A 25985-nucleotide genomic window follows, 5' to 3' on the forward strand; every position below is an offset into this window, starting at 1 on the left:
TGTACAGCGCTGCGTATGTCTTGTAGCACTATAGAAATGATAAATAGTAGTAGTAGTACTAGGAGACATCAACCTTCACTTTTACAGACCTCCAGGTAATTGGAACGAAGGACAGACCAACTTCATGGACTTCATTTCAAACACATGTGTAACCAACTCCAATACACTAGTACTAGGAGACATCAACCTTCACTTAGAAGACCCGAACTCTATCAACGTACGAGAATGTAAGGAATTTCTCCGTTGATGCGATCTCAAATGGCCACAAATGCAAGCAACCCATGTCAAAGGGCACACACTTGATCTCATCTCATAGAAACTCTCAACAGACCAGAACCTAACAATAACAAATACGAAATGGACAGACACACCCTGGACCGACCACTACAAACTAAACTTATCCCTACATTGGCGGAAGAAGGGTATACAACGAATACTAGAAAACACATCCTACAGCACAAGAGATCAAGCAGACATGAAAACATTCTGGCAACTAATATACAATAACGAATGGGCAACACAAACAGACTCCATATACTACCTCATAGAATGGGACAAAAGATGGAAAAGCATACTAGATGAAATTGCGCCCTTACGAACAAGAACCCCACGCAACCATAACACGACACCATGGTTCAACGATGAACTGAAAAAGTTAAAAACACAAACCAGGAAACTCGAACGAGCATGGAATAAAACAAAAGATGAACAAATACTCAACACATGGAAACAAATACAAAGAAAATACAAATACGCAATAAGACAGGCCAAAAGATCATACTATAAAACCAAAATAGGGACAGATTACAAAGACATGAAGAAATTATATCAACTCGTGAACAAACTCCTAGACACCAACTTGGTCACTACCACGAATACAGACATCCCATCTGCAGATAAACTTGCAAAGCACTTCAATGAAAAAAATGTAAACCTACACAACACGCTACCTCAGAACACCAACATTGAAAACTTCCTTAATGAATTGGACCCAACCATTGGAGAATACCCGGCAGATCGGACCTGGTTAAACTTCGCCCTTCTTACCATCGAAACAGTTACCCAGGCGATTAGTAGGTTTTCCAACACTCACTGTAAACTATATACCTGTCCCAGCTACCTAATGAAATCCGCCCCTGACCGCTTCACAGCAGACCTCACATCCCACCTAAATTACATGCTTCAGCAAGGCCTCTTCCCTAAGGAAAATGGCAATATCCTACTCAGCCCAATAGCAAAAGATACCAAGAAAAAAAAAACAAACAAACAAAATCACTAACTACCATCCAGTAGCATCTATCCCGTTTGTGGTCAAACTGATGGAAAGCATGGTAACCAAACAAGCTACAGATTACATAAACAAATTCTCAATATTACACGAATCACAGTCAGGCTTTCACCCCCTCCACAGCACGGAAACAGTATTACTCAATCTTCTAGCCAAATTCAAGCAGGAAATAGCAACACGCAAAAACATCCTTCTCCTCCAATTCGACACGTCTAGTGCATTCGACATGGTAAACCATAATATATTAATAAGATTACTAGATATGTTCGGGATTGGTGGAAACATACTTAACTGGATCAAGGGCTTCCTAACCACAAGAATACATCAAGTAAAATCAAATTCAAACATATCATCATCATGGAAAGCAGACTGTGGAGTACCGCAAGGATCACCGCTATCACCAATCCTATTCAACTTAATGATGATCCTACTTGCCAAGTCCTTATCCAACCATGGCCTTAACCCTTTCAAATATGCAGACTATGTCACAATGTACATTCCTTACAAAACCAAACTGACAGAAATCACCAACAAAATCAAGCTCAGCCTGAACATCATGGATTCATGGGCAAATGCATTTCAACTAAAACTCAATAAAGAAAAAACTCATTGTCTCATCCTCTCATCCCAACACAGCGCGGACATCCCCACAAGTATCAATACCCCAGATCACACCCTTCCTATCTCAGACAGCTTGAAAATCCTCGGCGTTACAATGGACCGTAACTTAACCCTAGAGAGCCAAGTGGCATCCACAATAATGAAAATGTTCCACTCAATGTGGAATCTCAAACGCATGAAGCAATTCTTTCCGAGGGAAACATTTCACAACCTGATACAATCAATGGTACTAAGCCACTTAGATTACTGCAAAGGAATTTATGCGGGATGTAAAGAACAAACCTTAAAGAAACTTCAGACCGCTCAAAACACGGCAGCTAGGCTTATATTTGGTAAAATACGATTTGAAAGCGCAAAACCCCTCCGCAAAAAACTACACTGGCTCCCAATCTAAGAACACATTGCCTTCAAAATCTGCACCCTGGTTCACAAAACCATCTACGGAGAAGCCCCGAGTTATACGACAGACTTGATTGACTTACCAATTAGAAATACATCTGAATCAACATGATCTTATCTAAATCTGCACTACCCAAGCTAAAAAGGACTTAAATACAAAACAACTTACGCATCTAGTTTTTCGTACATAAGCACACAACTGTTGAACACATTGCCAAAAGCCTTGAAAACGACGTACGACCACCTAAACTTCCAGAAATCACTAAAAACCAACCTGTTTAAAAAGGCATACCCTACCGATCCAACTTAAATGCCTAATCTCTGCAACACAACCAAACTAAAGCACGTAATGGACATAACACAACTCTTCCGTTCTCCGATTCCCTAATGTGGCTGTGCCACATTAACTTGATCTTACCACAACATCACCCTGTATTTGTTCACACCGGAGCCTGCAAAGGCCTCTCCGGTACTATGTAAGCCACATTGAGCCTACAAATAGGTGGGGAAATGTGGGATACAAATGTAATTACAGCATACAAAAGCGGGTATAGTTAAACAATTTGCATGATAATGAATAATTACTGGAAAGGAGGGGAGGACCTCAGACTGGTGACATACAACTCAACCAATATGATTGCTTATATGTCGTCACAAACAAAAAAAACAGCACCACGGGCCTTTAAAAATGGAACACAGTTTTTTAATGAATGAGCCTTGACAAAAAGACCCGACACAGGCCGTGTTTCGGTGACTAGCACCTGCGTCAGGGGCCACAGTGATGACGTGGAAAACTTGGGGAATAACTCGAATATATTCCTCTACAATACATTATTCCTTACCCCACGTCTCATATAGTAAAAGCTACAAAGCACCAAGGCACTTTCACTTTCTGTATCCAAATGTCGGGTCTTTTTGTCAAGGCTCATTCATTAAAGGACTGTGTTCCATTTTTAAAGGCCCGTGGTGCTGTTTTTTTTTGTTTGGACTTTAGTTTGTACTTCGTTCCCTCTCTTTTGTTATATGCTTATATGTCGTCACCATAACTCAATCATAGGTGCCTCACTAACCTCCTCCCTTCGGTGTTCAAAATATTCAAAAATGATAATTTTTTGTGATTGTTTTTCAATGCAGAAAGAATGCATCCACACTCCAGGACATTAAATTTAAATCACTTATCTTGTCACAGCTTCCAACTAGGGCCTCCCCAATGGACCCGTTTCACCAGATGGGGGCTTCGTCAGGGGAAGGACGCCCTACAATAACGTGCTGCTCAAGTGGCAAAAGGAAATATCTGTCCTGGCATCACATCCACAACCTTGGAAAAGGTGTGGGGAACTGTGGCGAGGCCAAAAGGGAACGCCCGAAACTGGAAATGTTTTCCCAACACTGCAAACCGGAGAAACCGTTGATGCGGGGGCCATATAGGAATGTGCAAGTAAGCTTCTTTTAGGCCTAGAGATGCAAGATATTCTCCTGGCTGTACCGCCGCAATGACGGAGCGCAGGGTTTCCATGCGAAAATGTCGCACTCTTAGTGCCTCGTTGAATTACCTTAAGTCAAGGTTCGGTCGGAAAGACCCGCCTTTTCGAGGCACCACAAAGTAAATGGAGTAGCGACCGCAGCCGCGTTCAGCAGGAGGCACAGGGATCACCGCTCCAAGGTGCAACAAGACTTGTAAGGTCTCCTCTACCGCCGTCCGTTTGACGGCAGTACCGCATTGGGACTCCACAAGCACGTCTCTCACCGGGGCGCTGAATTCCAATCGGTAACCTTCTCTGATCAGGTCCAGGACCCACTGATCGGAGGTAATCTTGGTCCTTTCCTCGAGAAAGAGGGAAAGACGTCCTCCTACTGCAGAAATCAAGGAATGGACCGGCGCCCTGTCATTGAGGGGGCCGCCCCTGAACTCCAGGCCTTGAACCGGCTGCTGCGGAACGCTTGTCTGAGCGAAAGGAGTTCCTCTGCTGAAAACGGGCACATTGAGAAACCCCAGCAGAGTGCCCCGGGCGATACCTGCGAGCTTCACGGAAGCGAGGTCTGGAAGAGGAGGGCCACACAGAACCCTTGGAAGAAGGCCTCGGCATATCCTCGGGTAACCGCTGGAGCTTAGTGTCCCCCAGGTCTTTCACAATTTTCTCCAGCTCCTCTCCAAATAACAGGTGGCCCCGAAAGGGAAGCTTCACCAGCCTGTGCCTAGAGGCCATGTCAGCCGCCTAATGCCGTAGCCATAGAGGGCAGCAGGCCGCAACCGCCACATGCATCTGTTTAGCCAAAGCTCTGACCAGATCATAGAGGGCGTCAGCCAAAAATGACAGGGTCGACTCCATCCGTGGTGCAACCTCAACGAGGGACTCCGCACCATCCGCAGGCTGTTCCACTGCCTGTTGTAACCAAGAAAGGCAGGCCCGGGCAGCATAGGAACTGCAAATAGACGCTCTTAAGGCGAGGCCCGAGATTTCAAAAGACCATTTCAACGCGGATTCAAGCCGCCGGTCCTGCATGTCTTTCAGGGCAATCCCTTCCTCTACAGGGAGGGTGGTCCTCTTAGTCACCGCCGTGACCAAAGCGTCCACTTTAGGCATCCCCAAAGGGCCAAGTGCTCCTCAATTAGAGGGTAAAGTTGACCCATAGCCCTGGCCACTTTCAAAGGCCCATCGGGTTCAGACCATTGAGCTGAAATAAGCTCTTGGATGGAGTCATGCACAGGAAAGGCTCGAGCAGGCTTCTTAGTACTCGCCATCCTCGGATTACCAGAGGAGGCCTCGCCCTTGGCAGGATCATCAATCGAGACAGCCTGCAAGGTGTCAGAAATGAGCGCTGGCAGCTCATCGTGGTGGAAAATCCTCACTGCATTGGGATCATCCAGATCCCATGGCAAACCGGCATTTTCCTCTGGCTCTTCAGACCATGAGGCCCTGCCAGAACCCTCAGAATCCACATCGTCCGACCACGGGGGGGGGGGGGGGTGGGGGGGGGGGGGTGCGCCACTCTCCAACGGGAAATTTACCCGTCTATGTTTTGCGTCCTTCCATCACTCGGAGGAATCAGCCAGTCCCAGGCCATCAACACCTGGGGGGAAACCAGGTAGCAGCGCTGTGTCAGACACGTGCGGCAGAGCTCTTATCAGCATGAAAGCTTTATGCATTAAAAGCACAAACTCCGGGGAGAAACACTCACCATGACCCTCCGTCTCCGAATGAGAAGAAACGGGAACAGGAGCTCCTCTGGTAGCCTCTAACCGAGGCGTCCCGCTGCACTCAGACTCCTCCGCAACAGCGAGGGTCGAGGCATGCGGCGCTTCCAAAATGGCGCCCGCTGCCAGCTCCATCGAGCGGGAAGAATCATCGCTCGCCATGCATGTACCAGCTCTAGTATCTAAAAAGCATGTCTTACAGAGCACCACTGCTGATCTACGTTTACCACAACAGGAGCAGCGTTTAACTGCTTCAGCAGCCATCATCCAACCGGACGGAATTATATAAGTAAAATGGCGGCTTCGTGCCAAAACTTACCAAGATTGGAACGGCATCCGCGTGACCTCCCCGGAGGAGCTGGGCACCACTCTCACCTCAAAAGACCGAGTCAAACGAGCTTCGGTCAAGCTGCACGTGGAAAATAGCCTCAGAATAGCAGCGCAGCACCAATGCGTACTCTTTTTTTTTTTAACGCTCTGAGGAAAGTTGGAGGCAGGCAGCAACAGAGGTACTCCGGTAGGCAGGGGGACGGGTAAGGCAGGGAAAGGGTGAACCTATATGCCTTCAAAGTGGGCACCACCAGCCAGAACACCCCAGTTTCAACTGGCAAAAGCACAGGAGCCACCCCAGGCAGAATTTTTTCCAGGAGCTGATCAAGCTACGTCCACACCTGCTGGGAGATAGAGAAATACTGAAGGCAGATGGAGCTAGCCGTCCATACAGCACTAAGGTTTTTCAGTGTTCTCTATCTCCACCTGCTGGTAGGCGGACACAACCCATCAGTTAATGGATTCATCTGCTGCTGACGACAAGGAAAGGGGAGTTTCTTTCAGTGAAATTGGAGGCTCATCTGTGGGTAGACATATCGTGCAGAGGACTTGTTCCTGGTCATAAGGAGACTTCAGGCTTTCGCTGCAACGGGCCTCCCAGCTGATGAGATAAGGGCCTGAAATTCCTGACCAGTGTTGTAGTATGGATAGTGTATTATTGCTTCTTTTCCTGGTCTAAGAACTCTTAGCATTGCTTAGATATAGAGACCAGTGATGTAATGATTGTTTATATAGCTAATCATTGTGTGTATATAGCTATAGAAATGATTAGTAGTAGTAGTATATATCTTAATCATTGTAGATTTTGGCACCTCTAATAAAAGGTCTCATTTACCAAATACGAATCCAAAAGAATCCACAGTAATTATTGAGTAGTAAGTGTCAGTAAGACAGGCTGTAAATCTATAGCAGTACAAGGTCTCAGACTGGCTTCTAAGTTTTGGGGCTAGCTCCTAGATTGACTTTGTCAAGGCCTGGATTAAGGGATAACATCTAATCAAACAACCCGCGCTGGGTAGGAGTCTCCATAGCAAAAGGAAATACCTGCAATGTCTTTATTGTTTATCCATTACTCACAGATAAATTAGCAAACTTTTTAAAACATTTCTATAAAATATTCAAGATGCCTGTGTGCACCTCTCTTTAGGAAACTATCTTGGCCCAAACTCAGGAAGAATATCTGGTGAGCAACTAATCTTTTCTCCTGAGTGGTAAGCCTAAAAAATAAATTTACCAACCACTCTTATACTTCCTAATAACTACTGCCTGGGGACAGCCAGAAAAAAAAAGTGAATTCTTAATTAAATTTCAGGACTGTGCATTCATTACAAAAAAAAAAAAAAAAAGACATGATTTCAAAGAATAGCTAAGTGTAACATGAACATTCAGCAGTAAACTGAATACAACTGACCTATTTGTGAGTGATTATTCCATCATTTTCAATGCAGTATCCTTCCACTTTTCAAAAAAGTGCTAAATACTGTCTTTTTATATACATTGAGCTACATATTATTGTGAAAGATGTTGTTATAAAGGATGTACACTTACTAATGATACTTACATGAAGCTGAATAAAATGTAAGAAATTTTCCACAGATTTTTCTACAGTAGCTTGCAGAAATGCTTCGCGTTTTGACATAATGGGCAATTTCTTCTTGTAACATTCAAACTAGAGAAAGAAGCCAAAGAACATAAGTAGTGTCATTTCGAAAAGTTTTCTTACATAAAAATTAGCTTGTCATCTGTCTATCTTAAGTCTCATATCCTGTCAACTTCAAGTGATATTTTCATTTCAGGTTTAAATAACTGGCAAACATGACATACAGGTTAAACATCTCCTAACTAGATATTATATCGCAAAGCCAATAGCTTAGTGTATGATAACCGCCCCTCAAAATAGGTCAGACATATAAGAAATGTGTAAATATATTGCTTTTTCACTTAACAAAATTGCAAAGGTAAAATACATAGCTTATGCACTTGTAGAAAGGAAATCTTTGTGGATAGAGGTATAACTATATTTGTGTTAGTGGGTGTGTTTGCTAATATTGTAGGCCCTAATAGAGATCACCACATTATGGTTTTACAATTATTAACAAAGGAACTGTGTTAGTTCAAAGAGACTTGTGCTAATTAATAAGGAATGTAAGACCAGGAGGAGAGAGAAGGGGGAGAAAGAAGCCCAAACTGCTGATGCAGAGATGCATGAAAGTTTCAAGGACATAAAGAGAAAGAAAGGCCTTAGGGCTAGATAATAATGTAGCCAGGCATGAGTTACTCATGATTGGACACCTGCAAGATAAGCTGTGAAACTATGGAAGAAGGACAAAGAGAAACAGAAGAGACGGGAGGGGGTGGAAATGTGATGCTTAGAACTAATGTAATAGGTTATAAATATTAAATCAATATCCAATGAAAACGTAGGGGCAGAAATCTATGTTACCAGAAAAAAAAGAATATATAAACTGTAAGAATTAAGGAAGGATGTGCCTGCTTGCTTTCAGAGACACCCATTCTTGCAAGAGTGTATTTTGAAATAATATATTAATTAAGACTTGTTTCACCAATTTGCTTTTGGAAGTTATTTCTTCGTATAGGTTCTCAGATTATCTGGGAGCTATTTATAACAAGACAGCATAAAACTGATGTTAAAAAGTGAGCACTAGAAGAGATCCAAAATGGCGCTTTAGAGACAAGACGCACCTTCAGGAAATCTGCTCTTGTTGGTTCTTGTCTACTCAACTTGCTCTCTGCCCATGGCTGTTATGAGCAAGAGAGGGAAGGTAAGAGAGTTTCACTCGACCCTCACCGCTAATCCTCTTGATGAGGCAAACGACATTGTTCAACTTCGGAGTCGCTGCCATCTTCTGCAAATGTCTTCTTCTATTCTGGAGATCCCTGCGTCAACGTCAACCAGCAGGCAGCATAGAAGGGGCGCCTCTATGCCCTGTCGTACGAATGGCTCCCCTGCAGCCTGGGATTGGATCAGATGTTGTCAAGACTACTTCCTCTACCGAAAGGGAATTTGCAGAGAGGGAGCTGTACTCTGACTGAGACAGCTTTGAAGCCTGGAGATTTGGCGTGGACTGCTTCAAAACTTTTTCCTGCTAATAATATGAGTACTCTGGCTCAGGCCATGAGCTGTCCCACTCCTGTTACTCTTTGGGATTTTGAAAACCGGCCATTGTGTCTTTGGAAGCACTATGGGATAGTACATATGATATGCATTCTTCTTCACATCCTTTAATAACTGAGAATTGTAAAGATATCAAGGTGATTTCTGAGGCTGTTTTGGTTCAAGCACAGGCCACGGTTCGGAAGTCCTCTGAATGTTTTGTAATCTAAAATTGAGACGTTAAAGGGCCTGAGTTAAGCCTTAGCGAAAGATAAAAATTTACTTCATCGACGTTTGGAATACCTGGAGAACCAGGTTAAGAGGAGTAATCTGAGACTGCTTAATTTAAGTCACCTTTAATTGCTCCTTTGGACATGGTTAAAAAATATTTGGTAGAGACTCTGGGAATGGTTTGTGACTCTACCTCCAATAACTGAGGAGGAAAATCAAGGGGACCTGTAGGAGTTACTAGAGAAGAAAATTCGAATTTGACTGTCTTCCTAGAATCTTTGTTGGAAGTTGTTACTATGAGGACGACGATGCTGGTTACTTTTGCTTTCAATATGCGAGGTGCAGTTGCACCATGAAGCGATACAAAGGTGTTAGTCTTATTTTTGTTTTCCATTCCTTTCCTAATAATTCCCAACATTTTATTAGTTTCTTAGCTGCCTCTACACAGAAGGTATCAAGGAATCAACGATGACACCTAGATCCTTTTCCCGGACGGTGACTCCTAATGTGGAATCTTGCAACCCGTAGCTAGAGTTTGGGTTCCTCTTTCCCACATACATCACTTTGCACTTGCTTACATTAAATGTCACTTGCCATTTGAATGCCCAGTCGCCCAGTCTCATAAGGTCTTCTTGCAATTTTTCACAATCCTCCCGCGATTTAACAACTTTGAATAATTTTGCGTCATCAGTAAATGTGATTACCTTACTAATTATTCCCATCTCTAGATTATTTATAAATATATGTTAAAAAGCAGCAATCCCAGCACAAACCCCTGTGGAACCCCACCATCTACCCTTCTCCATTGAGAATACTGACCATTTAACCCTGCTCTCCATTGTCTATCTTTTAACCAGTTTTTAATCCACAATAGGACATTACTTCCTATCCCATGACTTTCTAATTTCCTCAGGAGTCTTTCAGCAGGTAGTTTGCAATTATTAATAAAGGAACTGTGTTCGTTTAAAGAGGCGTGTGCTAATTAATAAGGAATGTAATACCAGGAGGAGAAAGACGCCCAAACTGCTGATGCAGAGATGCATGAAAGTTTCAAGGATATAAAGAATGGAATATACTTCGTCTGAGCTTCCAGGATGATACTTTTGAATAACATTCATGCCTGATGTAAAGTTTTGACCTTTGCAGCTACTCCTCAAAATTTTTATTTTTTTTGTAACCATAATCCTCCTTTTACCATAGTAATATTGATCTACATATTAATACATGGACAGGTGTCAAGCTGTATGAAATGCCTAATCAACCTACCAATTCAAAACTCAGTACAAGAGTCCCATAATTATCTGCTACTTCACCTTCCACATTGCCAAAATATCAAATATAAAACCACATATGTAGAACATTTTGCATATCTAGGCCCAAAACTCTGGAAATCTTTACCAAGGAAAATTCGAAGCATTTCCAGCTACATTAGATTCAGGAAGTTCCTAACAGCTATATACTTTAAAGAATACTTCCCAGAATGATCCAACAAGCACACAACAAATAAAACAACACACAAAACCTCTCGTTGACAAACCCTATGGAATTCCCCCCCCCCCCCCGACAGTACCACTCTGTTCATCCAACAGAAGAACCTAATCAACCGTTTGTGAAAGAACAGTGTATTTTAAGCCTGTAAAATTGCCTGTATTAATTCTGAAATGCATTTCTTTAATTTGGCCAGCAGGTGGTGCATGTTTATATTAAAGCTGTTATAGAAAAATGAATGCCCTCTTTTAGTTTCACTCAGTGAAGTAAATCTACAGTACTATGAGCAGTATACTTTTAAAACTTGTTGACTGGTCTCTGATTGGCCTGGAATTTGAAGTTACCCAGTAGTACTGGCTGTTGCTTCGGTCTTAGCCCAGGAGAAAAGAGAGACAATCTCTTTGTTGAGGCTCGGTGAATTATATGTCCTGATCTCCCATGTACTCTTTTGACAGTATGCAAATGTTTACTTAGTGTTATAATTGATCCATATTTCAGTTACCTGTTATTGTTTGCTGATAGCTCTTTGTTTGTTCCACTGTTCAATTTTTTTGACAAGTTTGTTGACTCTGCTGTCTGGACTGATAAAGAATCCTGGTAGTGTTGGGTCTGTGAGTGCTTTATTGGAACTGTGGGACCACTTGGAGTGTGGCCCCAGTAACATAGAAATCACTGGCGATAACTTGAGAGCAGGAGATTCACCAAGAGGCAGTTGTGACCCAGTTGCTGGGAGGAGGGTGCTAGCGTAGAGCACAAGCTGCAGGTGCAGGCGGACCCGAGCTGTGCTGGGGATAGTCCCTCTAAGTGGCCGCAGGATAACCCCAGGCGGATGGCTTGGTGTTTCGTGATACAGTTAATCTCTCACTCTGTCTTCCAACTAATGCTTTCTTAGCGCATTACACTACACAGTATGCATACCAGTGGAGACCATGAGCCCCCAACCCAATAAGCTGGCATCCGTAAACACCATAACCCACTGCGGAGAGACTAACATCACCCCCCCCACACACACACACAAGTTGGAGTCGCAAAATCACCACCACCTCATGCTGCACAGAGCCCGGGGCAAACATGGAAGCTGTGGCTGGGCACCGGCAATCACCTGCTCAGACGCATGTGAGCCCTCACCCAAGACATGGCACCACTTCCAGAGTGGCCCCATGGACCCTAAGACCTGAACATAGGCCCGGGCTCAGGGACTCTGCAACCTCAACAGGCCCCGCACATGAGTCTGATGTTTGGCCCTCCAGCAAGATACTCAGCCCTGCGCCATTTTGAACCAGACAACCAGATAGTCCACGGTCCGAGACGGGACCAGGTGACTTTTCAGAAAGTTGATCACTCATCCCAGAAACTGCAACAGTGCAAGGACCCAGTCAGTAGCCAAGCAACTTGCCTGCTCCAATGCTACTCAGATTAAACAGTCGTTGAGATAGGGATGAACTGGATCTCTTCCTTCCACAGGACCACCTCCACCACAACCATGACCTTGGAGAAGGTGCAGGGAGCAGTAGTGAGGCCAAAGGGCATGGCTCAAAACTGAAAGTGTTATTCCAGAACCATAAAACGAAGGTACCGCTGATGCGGAGGAAAAATGGGATTATGCAAATAAGCCTCCTTGAGGTCCAGAGCCGTAAGAAACTCTGCCGGCTGAAATGCCACTACCACTGACCGCAGTGTTTCCATGTGGAAATATATGACCATCAGAAACTGGTCTTCCTGAGGTCCAGAACTAGATGGAAGGAGGCCCCCTTTCCTGGGCACAACAAAATAAATGGAATACCAGTCCTTTTGCACGTCGAGGAGGGGTACAGGAACTGCCGCCCCAAGTCCAACAGGGACTGCAACATGGCCTCAACCGTCAATATTTGCATGCTGTGGCACACCAAGACTCCAAGACAAAATCTCCGACAGGAGATAACCGTCTCCGATAATGTCCAGAACCCACTGATCCTCATAGAAGAGTAAGCCAACCCCCTATTCTGAGCATGGAAGAGTGGACCGGCACCCCATCATTGGGAGGAGCACCAGGCAGCTCCCTGACAAGAAGCAGGGCCCGAGGTTCTTTTGTCACTCCGAAAGGAAGAGCGCTGCTGGATTCTGGGGCGCTGGAACACGGACGCTCGACCCAGGTGGTACCCCGAGTCCACAGACAGTTGTCCAGCGGGAGAAAGGAAGATGGCTTGGCATCTCAGAACAAAAAACAGGCACATCGGGGAAGAGAGTAACAGTGTCCCCCCACCAGGCCCTCCGAGCATCCCGATGCACAGATTCCTGTCGCCAACTGCTTCTTATCGCAGCACGAGCATCTTTTAACCATCTCTGCAGCCATGCTCCACACCGCAAAGCACCCAACGGCAATTAAGAATTTAAAGAAGCCACACACCACAGTTACGGAATGTATCGACATGGGTCGCTGTCAAGCAGCAGTCCCCCAGGTCGGTGCCTGCTGCCCAACCGGCTCATCCCCCAGGTCGGAACCTGCTGCCCAACTGGCTCACCAGGTTCAACAGTAAGAAAACCTATTCTCAGGGGCAGTTACATAGTAACATATAGTAGATAACAGCAGATAAAGACCTGTATGGTCCATTCAGTCTGCCTGAATAGATAAACTCATTTCATAAAGGTATGAGGTGATCCAACATGTGTATACCAGATCTTGATTTGTTCATTCCACCCTCTCATTGAAAAAAAAATACTCCCTGCCGTTATTCCTGAATTGGCCCCCCTTCAACTTCAATACATGTCCTTTAGTTGTACCACCTTCTCATTTCTGGAACAGGTTTGTTTGCAGATTAATACCTTTCAAATATTTGAACATCTGTACCATATCACCACTGGGTCTCCTTTCCTCCAGTGTACACATGTTCAAGTCATCAAGTCTCTGCTCGTACATCTTGCTATACAAACTGCATACCATTTTTGTCACTTTTCTTTGAACCGCTTCCAGCCTTTTTACATCTCTAGCAAGATATGGCCTCCAAAACTGAACACAATACTCCTAAGTGAGGTCTCACCAACGACTTGTACACAGGCATCAACACCTCCTTTCTTCTCCTGGTTATAACCCTCTCTATGCAGCCTAGCATTCTTCTGACCGTGGCCACCGCATTGTTGCATTGTTTAGCCACCTTAAATTCCTCAGAAAGCATCATCCCAAGGTCCCTCTCCTGTGCCAAGCTTGCCAATCTCTCCCATCCTATCTAGTTCAGCACTTCTGGATTTTTGCATTCAAAGTATATCACTTAACATTAAATTTTAACTGCCAGACCCTTGGCTATTCTTCCAGCATTTGGAGATCACTTCTCATGGTTTCTACACCCTCCAGTGTATCCACTCTATAGGCTATCTTTGTATCACCCGCAAAAAGGCAAACTTTACCTTTTACTACTACTACTTATCATTTCTAAAGCGCTAATAGACGTACGCAGCGCTGCACACTACTACTACTACTTAACATTTCTAGAGCGCTACTAGGGTTATGCAGCGCTGTACAATTTAACAAAAAGGACAGTCCCTGCTTGACAGAACTTACAATCTAATTAGGACAGACAGAACAAATAAGAGATAAGGGAATATTAAAGTGAGGATGATAAAATAAGGGTTCTGAACAAAGTGAATAAGGGTTAGGAGTTAAAAGCAGCATCAAAAAGGTGGGCTTTTAGCTTAGATTTGAAGACGGCCAGAATTGGCCCTAGCACTGGCCCCTGAGGCACTCCACTGCTCACTCTTCTTACTTCTGAGTAGATTCCATTTACCACCACTCTCCGTTGCCTGTCAACCAGTTTCCAATCCGTTTCACCACCTTCGGTTCTAAGTTCAGCCCTCTCAGCTTATTCACAAGTCTTCCGTGAGGGATCTTACCAAAGGCTTTGCTGAAATCCAAGTAATACTGAGATGTCAACTACCTGATTTTAAAAGATACAGACTCAGGCCAACTTCAGGCAACAAGCCCCAGCATGAGAGTTGACTAGGCCTCAGACTCGCATGCAGTTAGATGGACATTGCTAAGCATAGCCAAGACTGCAAGAGAATGAGAACACCAGCACCACTACTTTGTTTACAACAGTAACTACATGGTCAGAATAACTCTGCCGCATGATGCCAAATCACAACATTGGGAGTCAACATCTTATACCCAAGAAAAGGTCTAAGCCACTGAAAAATCATGGTTATCTGGACATTATTTGTAGCAGTTAGCTGAAGAACTGGCATTAAACAGATGACAGCCCAATCCAAGATGGACACATCATGAAGGCATCTCAAGCTTGTTAACACAGACCTGTTGTCTGCCTACACCTGCCTGCCTCCTGTCTGCATTATAATCCTGAGAGAGAGCACTAGATGGCCCTGCCTCCCTGATCTCTGATTGTTCCTGCTGCAGCTCTTGTTATCCTTCGGAGAGATACCATTGGACAGCTCCCTGACTGCCTCCGCTGTCTGTGAGAATGGGGGCCGAATGCCTCTCTACCATCTCTCTCTCTTGCTCTCGCCCTGTGAAAGAAGAGCCGTTCATCATCAGTCAGATTGTAACTGAGGAGCAGTAATTAGTTCAAGACATAGGGTGTAAAGTGTGTGTCCTCTTTACTTTGCCTTGACAGGTGCATAAATACTCATGCTAAATTACCCAAACTGATGGAAAAGCAATATATGCATCACTCTTACACTATTTCTTCTGATGCCAATATTAACTTTCACTTTTTATAATATCTAAGCCTTGTGTTCTATTCTTTTCAGTGTGTATTTTGGGCTGAAAGAACTTGGGTTTCTAGCTGAAGGGACTGTTACACCTAATCTAAATAGCAGAGTGCAACTTTTTTATATTTTCCATCCTTACCTCATTGCCCATCCTCTACCTTGGATAAGGTAACTGTCAACCCCACAAGATTTTCAGGATATGCACAATGAATATGCATAACAAATTTGCAAGCACTACCTCTATTCTATGCAACTCTGTCGCATGCATATTCATTTTGGATATCCTGAAAACCTGACTGGACAGGTGTGTACAGAAGACTAGGTTGAAAACCCCTGCGCTGAAACAAAGGGTGTGATGACAATCATGACTTAGGGCCTAATTCATCAGGTTCTTCTCCCACAGAAACAGAAAAAATATACACACATAAATTGAACATATGACAATACATAAAAATGAGATGAATCAGTAAAATTATGATACTTATGAGTAGCAGTACCAAGAGTTAACCACAGACTTATACACACAGAATGGAAGAAGAAATTTAATAAGGTGGGTCCATATATGCTTAATTTCATAACAGCATACCTATGCGGGAAATCAAAACCTATTTTACACTTATTTTATAAAGACAACATACACATCTTTGTAAAATAAGCTCCCAAATAAAGCCCCAACCGCACAAATACCCAAGCAGAAACTTACACATTGTCAAAAAAAGGTGCAAATTTGTACATACAAGTACATTCACATATTTTATTAAAATACATAATACACTGTAAGGCCACCTCCACTCCACCTAAACGCAGCCCCTCGATATGAATGCCTGCCTGCAAACTTTATAAAGTTTATACAGTCCACTCCATTTAAGTGTACGTCGGATAAGCGCATGCTCTGTTTTACTGCATGCCATACTTTGGTCCCATTTTTGGCACCATCAATTTCTATGGGGACAAACTTCGGTTTAGCACACCACTGATAAGTGCAAGATTCGCTTATATGCATGGTTTAAGACCGCTCCTCTGCAGGAAAGACTCCACATAAGCGCACGGACGGAATATGGAAGCCGATTAGGCGCTTGACAACCAACAAGATTTCAAATTTACCGCCCCTTTAACTGCCACAGGCAGAATAAGCGAAAAAATATTGTTAGAGTGTACACTGGGGTCGTCATCGTCGCGACAGCGGAACTGTAAGACTAACACTGGCTGAACGAATAGAAGTTCTTAAAAAATTAGAAAACAAGCATCTATTGCTAAAGAATATGGTGTCAATCCCAGTCAAATTTCACGTATCTTGAAGCAGAAAGACCAGCTTTCTGGCAAAAAAATACAAATCCACAATGGAAACGAAAGCGGGCGGGAAAAGCTGAGGAGTTAGAAGATGCTCTTCTTCGGTGGTTTTCTCAAGTCAGGAGCAAACAGTTTCCTGTCAGTGGTCCACTACTTATGGAGAAAGCTAACCAGCTAGCTGAAAGTCTTTGACTAACTGAATTCAAAGCCACTGTTGGATGGTTGGAAAGATGGAAAGAAAGGAACAACATAAAATTCAAGAAACAGCACAGTGAGAAACAAGACGTTGATGACTTTGGTGCTGAAAATTGGGTTGTTTTAGTTCTTCCTACCATCTTGAATGAGTTTGCACCTCGTGACATTTTCAATGCTGATGAAAACGGTCTCTACTGGCGAGCGATTCCTGATGGAACACTTGCATTCAAACATGCCAAAACTACTGGAGGTAAAACATAGAAGGACCGACTGACGATCCTCCTTTGCTGCAATATGTATGGGAGTGAGAAGTTGGAACCCCTCGTCATTAGAAAGAGCAAACAGCCCCGTTGCTTCAAGAAAGTTAAACGACTTCCTGTGTTATACGAGGCTAACACAAATTCATGGATGACTGGGGAAATTTGGAAGCAGTAGCTAAAGAAGTTAGACACTAGAATGCGGGCACAAAGTCATCAGATTTTGTTGCTTTGTGATAATTGTGCTGCACACAGGGATGATGTCAGGCTGTCTAACGTCAAGGTGGTCTTCCTGCTACCAAACACTACCTCTCTGATCCAACCTATGGATCAAGCATGATAGCCAATTTCAAACAGCATTATTGGGCTCTTGTGCTACGTCGTCTGATGAGCGTTATGGATGACCAGACTGGCAAGGATAAACGTGCTGTTGAACTGGCTCGTAGTCTATCACTGTTGGATTTCCTACATATGCAAAAAGAAGCCTGGAATCATGTTACACAGGCAACCATTGTGAACTTCTAGAAGCGGGCAAGCTTTGTTAAGGATGTGGAGGGAGATGCAGCTGTTGCAAACGTGTCAGATGAACAGGTTATTGACATCCCAACCGGTGCTACTGAAGAGGAGTTTCATCGCTACGTAGCTGTTGATTACGATCTACAAACAGCTGACGACAGCACTGATGTCGAGATATGCGCCTACACGCAGGCAACAACAGCTGATGATGAAACAGAGGATGAAATGAGCAGCAAGGCACATGCTGACAAAATTCAACAACCTCCACCTGTCACTTTTGCAAGAGCACTGGAGAGTCTCAACACCGTGCGGGCCTATCTGGAGGCCACTGGATGTCAGTACTATGACAGTTTTTACCATCTGGCAGACGTAGTCTATGGAACTTACAGACATAATAGTGTACAGAGGACTATAACTGATTACTTCAAGTAAGCCTAAAGTCAGTTAACGGAGACTGTATACTGTACATATAATAAACAGTACTGTACATATGTTTATCAGATGTCAAGCTTCTTTGGGTCACAACGGTTAAGTGCACGCTCCGGTTAACTGCAAGCATTTCTTTGGTCCCAGACCCTTGCACTTAAGCGGATTACACTGTACATACTATTCACATAGGTATGCATGTAGTTATAATTTTACAAATACCGTATACAGCACGTAACCCAAGTTGTATGGGTGAGAAGAGCTTTGCAGAATCATCCCCCTCCAATGCGAGTCTAATCGCCTATAAAGGACACAACACACACAAAAACACAACCGAAATACCTCACCACTTTGCCAGCTGTCCAAGAAAGTTAAAACGGATCATGTCCCCTGACCCTACTATAACCTGCAATAGGAAACCATCAAACCGGACCTTTAAAAGAAGCGGCACAACTGCTTTAGTTTCATAAAGCATTCAGAGAACGGGAGAGAAATATTACATTGTTGCTATTTCTGCTTCCGTACCCTAAAAAGTGAAATAACCTCCCCGTTCTCACCTCCGCCTGGTCCTCTTCAACTGCAATGTCCGTCTCAAAACCACCTCTCTCCGAGTCCGACCCCGCTATTCCCGAAAACAGATTCAAAACACTCCGCGCCTTCCCGTTCAAACCCACGCAACCGCCAGTCCGAGTCTCTTCCGGAAATTACGTCATCGCGTTTGCGGCGGGCTCAGCGTGAGGGCTGGGACTGGACTCTGGCTGGAGGTGGAGGAGGAGGAGCCCCCCCTTAGTTACTGAGCCGTGAGCCCTGAACTAGACTGAAGTTCATTTTGCAAGAACGTAGCTGTGTTGCTGTTAGTTTGGATATCGAAGCTGTTATTTTTTAGACAGAAAGTTTAAAGGCAGCTGTCGGAATTGATGCGGTTTCCAGTGCCTTAGGAAACACCTTATGAAAGAGGCTTGCCCCATCTATTTGAAAGGGCAGGAAGGTCCTTAGATACAGATGTTGTAATCTGCTCCCCCAAATCAGCTAGATCTGGGGATGCTGCGATAGAGGCATGTTTTCAATAAGAATATCATCAAGGATAGAGGCAGAGAAACATGTTATCATTAAGAACACAACATCATGGCTAGGGGCAGAGGAACATAAGAATAGCCATACTGGATCAGACCAATGGTCCATCTAACCTAGTATGCTGCTTCCAGCAGTGGTCAATCCAGGTCACAAGTACCTGGCAGAAACCCAAATAGCTGCAACCTTCCAAGCTACCAAACCCAGGGCAAGCAGTGGCTTCCCCCATGTCAATCTCAGTAGCGAACTGTGGACTTTTCTTCCAGGAACACATCCAAACCATTTTTAAACCTAGATACATTAACCACCATTACTGCATCCTCCGGCATCAATTTTCAGAACTTAACTATGCATTGTATGAAAAATATATTTACTCATCTATTTGTTTTAAACGTATCTCTCTGTAATTTCATTGAGTGGCCCCTAGTCTGTACTATTTGAAAAAGTAAAACAATCTATTCACTTTTATCTATTCTAAATCCTTTTTATAGACCTCAATCATATCTCCCCCCCCCCCCCCCCCCCCGCAGTCTCTTTCCAAGCTGAAGAGTCTTAACCTTTTTAGGCGTTCCTTTCCTCAGATGAAAGGAGTACCATCCCCCTTTATCATTTTGGTTGCTCTTCCAGAATTGAATGCAATACTCAAGGTGAGGTTGCACCATGGAGCAATACAGAGGCATTATTTATTTATTTGTTACATTTGTACCCCACATTTTTCCACCTATTTGCAGGCTCAGTGTGGCTTACACAGTACCATAAAGGTGTTCACCAAGTCCGGTTGAAAACAAATGCAAGGTTATGTTGTAGTCGAAAAAGGTAGACCTGCGTTTCAGGCACCATGAAGGTCGAAGAGAGGGAAGATTGTAAATTGTCCGGTACAATCATTGGTTTTGCTGTGTTGCCGGGTGTGGGGGTTTACGTTGGATTGGTGGAGTAAGCATTTTTGAAGAGGTTGGCTTTTAGTGATTTCCTGAAGTTTAGGTGGTCATGGATTGTTTTCACAGCTTTGGGGAGTGTGTTCCATAGTTGTGTGCTTATGTAGGAGAAGCTAGATGCATGGGTTGTTTTGTATTTGAGACCTTTGCAATTGGGGTAGTGGAGGTTAAGGTATGTTCGTGATGATCTGGTTCTGTTCCTGGTTGGTAGATCTATAAGGTCTGTCATGTATCCTGGGACTATGCCGTAGATAATTTTGTGGACCAGGGTGTAAATTTTGAAGATGATCCGTTCTTTAATTGGGAGCCAGTACAGCTCTTCTTGGAGGGGTTTAGCATTATCAAATCGTGTTTTACCAAATATCAGCCTGGCTGCCGTGTTTTGGGCGGTCGAGTTTTTTTGTGAGTTGTTCTTTACATCCCGCATAGATTCCGTTGCAGTAATCTGCATGGCTTAGAACCATTGATTGTATTAGGTTTCGAAAAATGTCCCTTGGGAAGAAATGTTTTATGCGTTTAACATAGTAACATAGTAGATGACGGCAGAAAAAGACCTGCATGGTCCATCCAGTCTGCCCAACAAGATAAACTCATATGTGTATACCTTACCTTGATTTGTACCTGCCTTTTTCAGGGCACAGACCGTACAAGTCTGCCCAGCAGTATTTCCCGCCTCCCATCACCGGCTCTGGCACAGACCGTATAAGTCTGCCCTCCACTATCCTCGCCTCCCAACCACCAACCTCTCTTCCCCCACCTGCTCCGCCACCCAATTTCGGCTAAGCTTCTGAGGATCCATTCCTACTGCACAGGATTCCTTTATGCATATCCCACGCGTTTGAATTCCGTTACCGTTTTCATCTCCACCACCTCCCGCGGGAGGGCATTTTAAGTTTCCACATTGAGTGGAACATTTTCTTTATTACGGAGTTTACTTGGCTGTCGATTAAGGTTGCACTCAATTGTGACGCCGAGTATTTTTAGGCTGTCTGAGATAGGGAGGGTGTGTTCTGTGGTATTTATGGTTGTGGGTTTGTACTTGTGTTGAGATGAGAGGATGAGGCAGTGAGTTTTTTCAGCGTTCAGTTTCAGTTAGAATGAGTTTGCCCATGAGTCCATGATGTTCAGGCCTTCCTTAATTTAATTGGTTATTTCTGTCAAATCATGTCTGAAGGGAATGTAGATTGTAACATCGTCTGCATAGATGAACAGGTTGAGGCCTTGCTTGGATAAGGATTTTGCCAGTGGGATCATCATTATGTTGAAGAGTACTAGTGATAATGGTGATCCTTGAGGTACTCCGCAGGGTGCTTTCCAAAGTCGTGATATGTTTGAGTTTGATTTTACTTGGTATGTTCTGGTGGTTAGGAAACCCTTGATCCAATTAAGTATATTTCCAACAATCCCGAAATGGTCAAGGTGTCTTAGTAGTATATTGTGGTTTACCATGTCGAATGCGCTTGACATGGCGAATTGGAGGAGAAGTATGCTTTTACTTATAGCTATTTCTTGCTTCAATTTGGCCAGGAGGGTGACTAGGAGAGTTTCAGTACTATGGTGGGGGCGGAATCCTGATTGTGAGTTGTGTAGTATTGAGAACTTGTCCATGTAGTCAGTAAGCTGTTTGGTCACCAAGCTCTCCATCAGTTTGACTATTAGTGGGATAGATGCAACTGGGCGGTAGTTGGTGATGTCGCTTGTGTTTTTCTTGGTGTCTTTTGGTATTGGGGTGAGTTGGATGTTACCATGTTCCTCGGGAAAGAGACCTTGTTGCAGCATGAAGTTTAGGTGGGATGTAAGGTCTGCTATGAAGCGGTCGGGGGTGGATTTAAGAAGGTGGCTGGGGCAGGTATCCAGTTTGCAGTGTGTGTTGGCGAACCTATGAGTCATTTGAGTAACTGATTCGGTGGTGATGAGATTAAATGTTGACCAGATACGATCGGCTGGATTTCCACCAGAGGTTAGATCCAGGTCGTTGATGAAGTTTTCGATGTCGGTGTTGTGCTGAGCAAGTGCGTTGCGTAATTTTAGTATTTTATCATTAAAGTAATTAGCAAGTTTGTCTGCGGAGGGGATGTCTGCTTTGGTTGTGGTGATTGGGGTGGTGTCTAGTAGCTTATTTACGAGTTGAAATAGTTTCTTCAGGTCTTTGTAATCCAGTCCTATTTTAGTATTGTAGTAGGACCTTTTGGTCTGTCTTATTGGTGGTCTAGTGGTAAATCCTCCCCTGTACCTCTTGTTGGAGGAGAGAGCAACATGCCCTCCTCTTCCAGCCAGTGTCACCTCCTAAATGGTTGGTAGGCGGTGCTAGCTGGAAGAGGAGGGAGTGTTGCTCCCTCCTCCTCTGACAAGAGATACAGGCGGGATTTACCACAAGACCACCAAGGAAATGGGGGGGATTGTGTCGGCAGCTCATTTGGGCCACCAGGTATATTTTATAGGGTTGGGGGGGGTTAGGGGAGCTGGAGATCCACAGGACCACCATCCCCCTGTGCCCTTGTGGTGGGGGGGAGGTGGGTGCTTGGGAGGGCATAGGCCACTAGGGTCTTGTTTTGGTAGGGGGGTCCCATGGTCCTTCATCCCCTGTTTTTGACAGGTCTTGGCTTTTGACATCCTGGATTTGTCAAACAAATACAGAAGAATGCACTGAGGCACAGTCCTCCTACACTTTCCCAGGATGATCAACGCTAATAATGCATATAAATTTATTTACATGTTATTAGCATTGATCATTGGGGAGTTAATTCCCCATGCTGTTCCAGTGCTATTTTTAGGGCACTGTTTCTGAACAGCACGGGAAATTGATCATTGGGGCACTGGTCCTGGAGACACCTCAGCCAGTTAGCTTTTCAGGATACCTACAATGAATATTCATATGAGAGATTTGCATGCACTGCCTCCACTGCATGCAAATCTATCTGAAAACCTGACTGGCTGGGGTGCCTCCAGGGCCAGGTTTGGAAACCACTGTTCTATTCGATTCAAGGCCCTCCTTAATGTATAATGCTAATCCTCCATCAATTTTATCCACCCTATAACTGCGATATAAAGTGTAAGTAGTGAATCCCACCAGCATTTGTCAAAATTTTAATTGATTTTGACAGGTGACATGCCCACTTCCTAGTTTTCAGCCAAGCAGAAGTGAGAACATGCCCAAGCCACACCCACTCCCCCTGCCCCCTTTGACATCACCACCTACTCCCCATCCCCTTGGCCAATGTCACCAGATATTACATCTTGACCCCTCCAAGCACCACCCTTTTTGTATAGCCACTCCCCTTGCCCCACCTTATTTGCAGAGATCCACTCCCAACCCTGCACCTTTGATGTCACAGGAAGTGATATCATAGCCACACCTTTTTTCCAATATGGCAGCCACTACTAGCCACAGTCTTGGATGTAGTCATATGACAGGAACTGACATAAAAAAAACCAACACCACCCCCTACAGCCTCAGCAGAATTTATTTGTGCATGCTCAGCTTAACCTTTCTCACAGAAAATAAAAAAAATATGCATTTTTCTTTTTTTTTTCTTTCAAAACAAGGACAGCTTTTTAAGATGGGCTGTCTGCTTTTAAGAACGACAGAGCCATTTGGTTTGTTTTTTTTTTTTTTTCAGCAAGGCACCGTGTTCTCTGGCTGTAGCCTGCTATTTGCTTTTTCCCAGCAAAGCAGGCTGTCTATATGAGATCAATAGGATCTGTTGCCTCCACCCATGAACCCCTTCCCTTTCCCCTAACTAGCAACAAAATTTACAGGGGAATCCCAGCTCTGCCCCTTTCAAGAAGCAGTAGCCATAAGGCAGATCAACTTAAAAAGTTACAGATAAGCAAACTTGCTTGTTTGCAAAAGCTGTTTTCTTTTTCCAGAAAAGCAGTCTGGTCTCCATCTGTAGCCTGCTGTTTGTGTTTTCCCAGCAAAGCAGGCTGTATATGTGAGAATAGTGAGATCAATAGGATCTATTGCCGCCACCTACAACCCCCACCCTCCCTAGATAGACCTTTCTCCTCATTTTCCTCTTTGCTTCAAAGGATACATATAAACAAAAGCCAAGCTGTTTTAAGAGTAACACCCCACAGCTGTATCAGATCATGCCCTGGATTCTCACAGCTCTGGATTGAGTCAGGTCCGTCTGTTTTTAAGAATGACTGTCATTTCTCTTATCATAGTAACATAGTAGATGATGATGGCAGAAAAAGATCTGCATGGTCCATCCAGTCTACCCAACAAGATAAACTCATATGTGCTACTTTTTGTGTATACCTTACTTTGATTTGTATCTGTCATTTTCAGGGCACAGACCGTAGAAGTCTGCCCAGCACTATCCTCGCCTCCACCACCTAATATCGGCTAAGCTTCTGAGGATCCATTTCTTCTGAACAGGATTCCTTTATGTTTATCCCACGCATGTTTGAATTCAGTTACCGTTTTCATCTCCACCATCTCCTGCGGGAGGGCATTCCAAGCATCCACCAATGCTTTTATTTTCTTTTAGCCATGTTTACCTAAGAAATAGACAGGTTGACTGGCAGAATAAATGCTTGTATACAGGGATTGTTTTGCCCCATACCAGCATTCTTCTAGCAAGCATACAATGTTTAAAAAAAAGTAAACTAAAGGCATATGCAAAGAGTATGGATATAATAAATAGCTGGAAGGCATCGTGTTTTGATTCAAAATTTTAACACATAGTAACATAGTAGATGACGGCAGAAAAAGACCTGCATGGTCCATCTAGTCTGCCCAAGATAAACTCATATCTTGAATTTGTACCTGTCTTTTTCAGGGCACAGACCGTATAAGTCTGCCCAGCAGTATTTCCCGCCTCCCAACCACCAGTCCCGTCTCCCATCACCGGCTCTGGTACAGACCGTATAAGTCTGCCCTCCCCTATCCTAGCCTCCCAACCACCAACTCCTCTTCCCCCCACCTGCTCCGCCACCCAATTTCAGCTAAGCTTCAGCAGGAATGGATCCTCAGAAGCTTAGCTGAAATTGGGTGGCGGAGCAGGTGGGGGGAAGAGGGGTTGGTGGTTGGGAGGCTAGGATAGGGGAGGGCAGACTTATACGGTCTGTACCAGAGCCGGTGATGGGAGACGGGACTGGTGGTTGGGAGGCGGGAAATACTGCTGGGCAGACTTATACGGTCTGTGCCCTGAAAAAGACAGGTACAAATTCAAGATATGAGTTTATCTTGGGCAGACTAGATGGACCATGCAGGTCTTTTTCTGCCGTCATCTACTACGTTACTATGTGTTAAAATTTTGAATCAAAACCCATCATACACAACCCTTTGAATTTTGTTAAGTACATGAGATTCAACGTTTCACCAGGCCTTGTTTCTATGGCTTTTTGCTGCATAGATATTTTAGTTTGTTTATTCGCTGGCACCCTAGGATCATAATCCACAACTAGCTCCTTTAGACTGCAAAAATTTACTTTCTCACTGTTTTCGCTGTTGTGTGATGCCTTTTACCTTCAGATGAGTCTTACCACTCGATAGCCTGTCCCCATATGTTTTAGGACCGGCCGAGACAACTCTATATGCTCACCCTTAGGAATCTTGCTCGTTAATTGACCTAATCACCCAAAGGAGGGTCCCATTCACTCTCCTTACTTACAAAAATCACAGCCTGTATCATGATAAAGGCAGTGCTCTTGTAAAGCATCAAGAACCCTGTACAGCTCTAGCAGGGCATGCACCACTGTGAAGATGTTAGTGTTATCCGGTGATGCACAAAGTTCCTTCATGTACTTCTAGGTAACGCATGCCACATCATCGTCTATAAGATCGCAAGATGACATGGTGTATTTGGGGGAAAACAGGTATATATACAGCTCATCAGGGGGGTCTCTCACGATGCTTGTGGTAGGTAGATTTCTTCCTTGACCAACCTTCCCCCACAAGATGTTTAAGAACAGTTATGCA

At 44.1% G+C, this 25985-nt stretch overlaps 1 protein-coding gene across 1 annotated transcript in view; it reads right to left on the reverse strand.

Moving 5' to 3' along the window:
* Nucleotides 1-18685, reverse strand: part of LOC115467090 (condensin-2 complex subunit G2-like) — a 100140-nt gene extending 81455 nt beyond the window's left edge. Inside the window, exons 1-2 of the mRNA XM_030198818.1 lie at nt 18608-18685; nt 7396-7503 (exon numbers count right to left, since the gene is read on the reverse strand). Coding sequence (XP_030054678.1) covers nt 7396-7473 — 78 coding nt within the window. The 5' untranslated portion in view covers nt 7474-7503; nt 18608-18685. The remainder of the gene's footprint in view (nt 1-7395; nt 7504-18607) is intronic.
* Nucleotides 18686-25985: the final 7300 nt, after the last annotated feature.

Source organism: Microcaecilia unicolor, chromosome 1, assembly GCF_901765095.1.
Source record: "Microcaecilia unicolor chromosome 1, aMicUni1.1, whole genome shotgun sequence".
Lineage (NCBI taxonomy): Eukaryota > Metazoa > Chordata > Amphibia > Gymnophiona > Siphonopidae > Microcaecilia > Microcaecilia unicolor.